General features: G+C 41.8%; 1 protein-coding gene across 1 annotated transcript; it reads right to left on the bottom strand.

Moving 5' to 3' along the window:
* Window positions 1-965: 965 nt before the first annotated feature.
* LOC308701929 (uncharacterized protein) lies at window positions 966-1896 on the bottom strand. The gene is made up of 2 exons (XM_081384407.1): window positions 1780-1896; window positions 966-1570 (listed from the first exon to the last, which is right to left on the bottom strand). Exons 1-2 carry the CDS (start codon window positions 1835-1837, stop codon window positions 1095-1097), a joined length of 534 nt encoding a protein of 177 aa, XP_081240533.1. The 5' UTR covers window positions 1838-1896; the 3' UTR covers window positions 966-1094.
* Between the last annotated feature and the right edge of the window lie 5667 nt (window positions 1897-7563).

The raw sequence follows: 7563 nt of genomic DNA, 5'->3' as shown, positions 1-7563 counted from the left end.
ATCACAAATGATTAAGTGAAAAGATTAAAGTAAACATTTTCAAAGCACTTACTCTTGAGTCACATGCAATAGCAAGTGAATTGTTGGTTTCCTATGCAATGTTAAAATTATAACTGGCCATTTACTGGCAAGCCTAAAAGGAACCGTCAGTCGAACCAACTCTGAACCAGCTCTGGCTCTGGCTCTGAACCAGAGCTGGTTCAGAGTTGGTTCGACTGACGAGCTTACTAAGAACCGGTTTGCCTTTCCACCGGCTAGAGAGCCACAACAGAGCCAGATCTTACGTCACTGTATACGTCTCATGTTGCCCAGCAACCGCTAGTGCGGTAGCGCCAAACACAAACACGCCAGGCTTGTTCGAGATGCATCGGCTTCTCGCAGATCGATCGATGACATCAAAGCACTGCGATAGTGATCTAAAAGCACAAGGAGTCGTATGCTCTCCAAACACTCCCGCAGCTCCGATCGGTCTTCGCCGCTCCGATGCATCTCGAACAAGCCATCAACAATAACGGACGTTGCAATACAATGGATGCTCATAGGTTTGCAAAAATCATCGGAATCCAACGCGTTCGTGCAGCTCGCCGTAAGTTCCATATACGGATATTATAATCGAGCCGCTATTAGCTCGACTAGCTGCTATTTAAAAATGGCGGTCACAAGTTTCTATTCGTCTTGTTGGTCACGGTAACCCCGCCCCCAGCCTCTGACGCAAGCGGTTCTTTCTTGGCTCCGTTTAGACCCTGCAATGATTTGGTGCTACTTAAGAACCAGTTTTACTGGTTCGGAGCTGGTGCTTTGGCGGTGGAAAAACAAAGAACCGATTTGAAACTAGGCTCTGGCTCCGAACCAGCACCAGCTCTGCCTTGGTGGAAAAGGGGTATCAGTGGAGGTCAACTGTGGAGGACTGTTTTGACACACAGCGAAATGACTTGAATCAATGAAAACAGGAACACAAACTACTTATGGATCATGATCTTTTTTAATGTGCTTTGACAGTTAGTCACAAACCTCCTCTGTTAATATTGGCCAGACTATTCACCATTCAGCCAAAGAACCAGACCCCTCAGCATCATTCTGGCTGAAGGTGGCATTCACCTAGAACCCCGAACATCATCCTGGCTGAAGGTGGCATTCACAGACCCAGAACCCCGAGCATCATCCTGGCTGAAGGTGGCGTTCACAGAACCAGAGCCCCGAGCATCATCCTGGCTGAAGGTGGCGTTCACAGAACCAGAGCCCTGAGCATCATCCTGGCTGAAGGTGGCGTTCACAGAACCAGAGCCCCGAGCATCATCCTGGCTGAAGGTGGCGTTCACAGAACCAGAGCCCTGAGCATCATCCTGGCTGAAGGTGGCGTTCACAGAACCAGAGCCCCGAGCATCATCCTGGCTGAAGGTGGCGTTCACAGAACCAGAGCCCCGAGCATCATCCTGGCTGAAGGTGGCGTTCACAGACCCAGAACCCCGAGCATCATCATGGCTTAAGGTGGCGTTCACAGAACCAGAACCCTGAGCATCATCCTGGCTGAAGGTGGCATTCACAGAACTAGATGCACCAACTTGATTTTCTGTAGAGAAGGAGAGAAAGAAAGTTTTTGCTAATAACAAAATAACCAAGTAGAGCACGTTTGATTAAGAAACAAAAAAGAGAAATCCAAGGATCCATCTTCAACTGCAGAGCCAAAAACTGAGAAACACATTGATATTTAAAAATAAAATATACATACAAGTATATTTACTACAAGCAAAACAAATAAATAAAAATAAATAAACTCACCATGCCATAACAATTGAAGATAAAGAACCACCAAAACAGTAATTTTTCTCAAACCCATTCTATAACAGAAACTGAGACACCAGGAAAACCAATGTAAGCATACAAATAAAGTTTCAAACCAACCAGGTCTTTTAAAGACAAACAGAAATCTGTACCACCTGGATGACTCGTTAACTCATTATTGAGGCGGATCTGCTAATTAATGAGATCAATGATTAATTAATCAGTTAGCATAACAGCTGATGTTATATCCCATAGAACTAGAGTTTGAGGCCCTGTTTACACGAGAACGCTCGTGGGTGAAAACGTAAAAATATTTTATCAGATGTGCCTTTCGTTTAGATGGCGACAGCGTTTTCGGGGCTTAAAAACGCAAAAAAGTGAAACCACCCTCCAGAGTGGAAATCTTAAAAACGCTCCACCGTCGCGTTTCCGTCTAAATGGTAAAAACGCAAAAGTTTGCTAGACAGTGAAGGCACCGATCAGTGCTTCACATTGCCACCTAGCCGCCTGGAGTGCATACTACATTGAATTTCACACACTTTTGCGTCACCGTATGCACGCAGATTTCCCCCCAATAACGCTCGTCTAAACGCATAATAAAAAGTGATCACTTTTGCGTTTTCTCTTCAGAACGTTTCCGTGTAAACGTAGCCTTAATGTCTATCTTTTGTGATTGACCTTCAATGAATTAACCTTGGCCCAACACAAATTCTTACTTAGGCCTGGATTCACAGACAGGGTTTAGAATATGCCAGGATTAAGCCTTAGTTTAATTAGGAAATTTAATAGGGAAATCCCCCCTTAGGTGATTTATCATGGATTTTTTCCCCCAAAAAAGTATTACATTTATCTCGCCTAAATGTTTGGGCTCATTGCATTTTTACAATGGGGTAATAGGCCTATTGTTGTTAAGAATTTACACAACACAAGAAAGCTTGATTTATTTATTTTTTTATTAAATTGAAGAAAGTAGCACAAATAAATACAATAGAATAAAGATACAAATAAAGAGAAATAAAGAGAAATAAAGAGAAACGTTTTTTAATAGGTCTAACGCTATAGCATACAGAAACTGAATAAAGTAATCAAATGGAAAATAACACTGTGTAGTATTTTAGTCTTGACTAAATTAAATAAATAGGCTATTAATCCTGATTCCTCAAAAAGCTATCTTTTGTTGTTTTGACAACAAAATTAATGACAAACACATATGGCTGCCGTCACTTTAAGAGCTAGTGCACGGATCATGTGTTCATTATACTCTCACATGCGTTTTATGCTTATTAAAGACATAACGGACTGTGTTAAGAAGATACTCACGAAGACCAAAATTCACACAATTTTGTGTGTTAAAGCAATATAAGTCGCGAAAAAATAACTTTTGTTACTAACGCGCTGTTTTTCAGGTGGCTTTTATATGTAGCTATATGCACACATAGAAACCATATCTCAGAGAGCATGCGAGCACTGAATAGGTTAAACTGGTAAGACTTAAAAAGACATGCAAATGATAAACTTTAGCCACGATGCACTGCTGACCCGATTGTGTAAATGAATATTCCATCATGTCCCGACTCCTAAGCGCGAGAGAGTAGACACCATCTACCATCATAGTATCACCATCTGCAGCGCGCTTGACGCTTGCCGTGTGCAAAACCCATTTTGAGAGACAAAGAGAGAAGACGCGAAAGCAACCCTGAACACTCACGCTGTTTGTGAAATTGCATCTCGCAAATGGTTTTAAAAAGACTGATTTGATTTTATAATCTGTGTGGATTAATTTACTAATACAACCTAGGCTACATGCTAAAGTGAATCAATGGTTGCGGGAATTCCCCGCATTATAAGTGGGAGACCTGCGGGAATGATTAAAATTATGAGCAATACCCGCAATCCCACGCCGGAATTCGAGCCCTGCTTTAGGGTAGTATCATGGTGAGTAAACTAGATTAATGGTGAGTAAACTAGATTAATGTTGGTCAAACTATTCCTTCAAACTGCTTCTGCAAGACAGTAGGGCTCCTTAATCATTATGAATATCACAATATCTGCAAAATATAATTGCAGAAACTTTTTTCCTATCATAGTCTTCAAAGAAATTAAACTGGGAAGAATCAATGTTCACTGAACTTCACAGCTGAAGATTTGTTGGGCCAAACCTGACCTCAAAAGGCAGGCCTCCTGTTATCCACATGACAAGCCATTACAAACTAATCTAGTAGCTGTAAAATCTTAGCAAATCTAAAAGCAAGATGAAGTTAAAAAAAACCAACCAAGCAACCCATTCCAATAGACATAAAATTTTACTTTGTTACACAGAATCTTGAATCATGTTAAGTTAAATAGACAGGGGCCAAAACAGAACCGGACCCATCAACATCGTCCTGGCTGAAGGTGGTATTGACAGAACGGGACCCCTCAGCAATGTCCTGGCTGAAGGTGGCGTTGACAGAATGGCACCCCTCAGCATTGTCCTGGCTGAAGTTGTCGTTGACAGAATGGGACCCCTCAGCGTTGTCCTGGCTGAAGGTGGCGTTGACAGAACGGGACCCCTCAGCATTGTCCTGGCTGAAGGTGGCATTGACAGAACGGGACCCCTCAGCATTGTACTGGCTGAAGGTGGCGTTGACAGAATGGGACCCCTCAGCATTGTCCTGGCTGAAGGTGGCGTTGACAGAACGGGACTCCTCAGCATTGTCATGGCTGAAGGTGGCGTACAAAGAACTGAACCCCTCAGCATTGCCCTGGCTGAAGGTGCCATTGACAGAACGGGACTCCTCAGCATTGTCCTGGCTGAAGGTGGCGTTGACAGAACGGGACCCCTCAGCATTGTCCTGGCTGAAGGTGGTGTTGACAGAACGGGACCCCTCAGCGTTGTCCTGGCTGAAGGTGGCGTTGACAGAATGGAACCCCTTAGCATTGTCATGGCTGAAGGTGGCGTACAAAGAACTGAACCCCTCAGCATTGCCCTGGCTGAAGGTGCCGTTGACAGAACGGGACCCCTCAGCATTGTCCTGGCTGAAGGTGCCGTTGACAGAACGGGACCCCTCAGCATTGTCCTGGCTGAAGGTGCCGTTGACAGAACGGGACTCCTCAGCATTGTCCTGGCTGAAGGTGGCGTTGACAGAACGGGACCCCTCAACATTGTCATGGCTGAAGGTGGCGTACAAAGAACTGAACCCCTCAGCATTGTCCTGGCTGAAGGTGGCGTTGACAGAACGGGACCCCTCAGCATTGTCATAGCTGAAGGTGGCGTACAAAGAACTGGACCCCTCAGCAATGTCCTGGCTGAAAGTAACCTGCAAACTGTACAGCGTTAGAACTGGATACACCGACTTGATTGTCTGCAGAGGGGGAGAGCTAATATCAAATTTTTTTGTTGCTAATATCAGAAATAGCAATAACCATGTAAAGCAGGGTTCACCAATCTCGGTCCTGGAGGGCCGCTGTCCTGCAGAATTTAGCTCCAACCAGCTCCAACACACCTGTTTGAAAGTTTCTAGTATGCCTAGTGAGACCTTGATTAGCTGGTTCAGGTGTGTTGGTGAACCCTGATGTAAAGGGTGATTGTATAAACTCATATTATTTAGGACAAGAGCATGTTAGATTAAGAAACAGAAAAAAGTCTACATCCTTTTTTTTCTCCAACATCACTCCAGGAGAAATCTAAGGATCCATCTTCAACTGCGGAGCTGAAAACTGAGAAACACACACAAAAAAAAAAAAAAAAAACTGACAAGTACAGTAAACAAACCCATTCTATACCTCAAACTGAGCTACTAACCATACAAGCTAAAGTTTCAAACCAACCAGATCTTTTAAAGATGCTTTGTGGCTTTTAGTTCATGTTGATTAGCTCTGGCTCTGCAATAAACTGGCCATCCGTCCAGGTTGTTTCAATAGATATGGATGATTAGCTTTGAGGTCAACTGCATGCCAGTGTACTCCAAAAACTGACAAACTGTTTATGTTTCACCCCAACTTCCTGTAAAAAAAAAAAAAACGGAATTAAAACTGTGCTTATCAAGCACTTCATGTGGTCTTTATCCAAACAACAGAAGAACAAATGAGAAAAGGCATGAAAGACCTTCCCAAAGACAGTCCGATTACAACATGCTTGAATTTAAAATGTCTGGAGGTCTGGCACTAACAAGCATCCAAGCAGCTGTCACTGTCTTTCTGTGCAGTTATCACAGCGTTTCACTGATCTAGGTCAAGGCTGCTGGCAGAACTACAGGAGAAATTGAGCCAAATTTTTCATTTAAACAGAAAGATTCTGATGACGAAGCCTAGTTTGTTTCATGTGCCAGACGTTTTCTAATTTTGTCAATTTGTGAAATGCCAGTGCGTCTGTGCTAATGAAAAGCCAACCATCAAAGATGCTGTATGTGTGAAGCACTTGGCATCACAATGTACACATTAAACCTCTTTTGTACTGAGATTAGTTTTATCATTAACTTCTGTTCATTTTAATTAGATTCTTCCATTCCTTTACATTTCACTTTTTTTGCAGTTTAATTCAATTAACTCAATCTTTTCAAATGTTAGCTTTTAATTTGAATTCTGTTCTTTGCATGTGCCAACTCGGATGTGTCATTCCCTTCATCAAAAGAGCTCTGTGAGGATATACTGTGAGAATAAATGATTTAAAAATATGTATGGAAGAGTGCAGCAGTAATCTGACATCAGCAGAAATTACGTAGAGGCTGCCCAAGGTCAGTCACACAAATGTGTTTTTTAAAATGTCATTCTAACATACCCATCACCCATTCGGTACTCTATCCTGCACGTTCATCTCAGTGTTCCAGCGTCCTGTCAAGGCTTCTGGAGTGTGGGCCACGTTTCCCCTGCCAAACGTCTGGGCTTGCCCTGGGCTCTTTCTCTTCCACTTTCCCTCAGTTCTTCTACTATTCCTTCAGAAAGCCCCAGTCTGTCTAGATTAAAGACGGTGTGAAATTGATGCTTGGATGCTTTCAAAGGGCTTCTGCTTTATCTTATTTTCCGTAAAGCCTCAAACCTCACTTTGCACCCTTATCAGTACTTCCCTGAATAATCTTTGATGGCACTACCATATATATATATATATATATATATATATATATATATATATATATATATATATATATATATATATATATATATATATATATATATATATATATATTTATTTGTCCTAAAATAAAATATCCAGTATATTCGTAAATGTTGAGATTATCATCTCTTACAGACGTTCTGACTGCAGCTGCATAATAACTGTTTTTAATGTGTAGTATTTTGTTTTTCGAACTGGTTATTTTTTCAAAAACTAATTTTAAATTATTTTTATTTTCCATGTGTAACCGAAATGAGGAGACCGTGCCTTTACTTTGACAGGTGAGGTGATAGGGCAGATGAAGTTTAAAGTCTCGGTAAAGCAGCGTTTGTTCTTGTTTTACCTCTGACGAACGAACGTGTGTTTGTTCTCCTACACTGGCGCGTTGAAAGAACTGCAGTTGCGTAATTGCTGGCTTTTGACATTCTTCTTTCAGACGAATACAATCAGAGTTATATTATTTATTTTATTTATAGTTTATTTGGTAGGAACAGATACAGTGAACACAGATTATCTTCTCGAAGCAATCCCATGTCAGTAGTGTCTATAGCCAAGGCTAATTCACAACACCTGTCCCTAGAATGTCCTGGCTCTGCCAAGCTTTATAATGTCAGTGAATGGTTGTTTCATGTTTCTGTTGGGTGATTGAGAAAATTGAGTATTTTGACCTGAAAAAAAAAAAAAATTAA

Source organism: Scardinius erythrophthalmus, assembly GCF_964197995.2.
Source record: "Scardinius erythrophthalmus genome assembly, chromosome: 1".
Taxonomy (NCBI): domain Eukaryota; kingdom Metazoa; phylum Chordata; class Actinopteri; order Cypriniformes; family Leuciscidae; genus Scardinius; species Scardinius erythrophthalmus.
This window is presented reverse-complemented; position numbering and strand designations above follow the sequence as displayed.

Bases quoted from the DNA above. Each gene is read 5' to 3' on its own strand.
- LOC308701929 (XM_081384407.1), bottom strand. From the start codon at position 1,837: ATGGGTTTGAGAAAAATTACTGTTTTGGTGGTTCTTTATCTTCAATTG. The intron at 1,571-1,779 runs GTGAGTTTATTT...CCTTCTCTACAG, and splicing joins TCTTCAATTGTTATGGCATG to AAAATCAAGTTGGTGCATCT.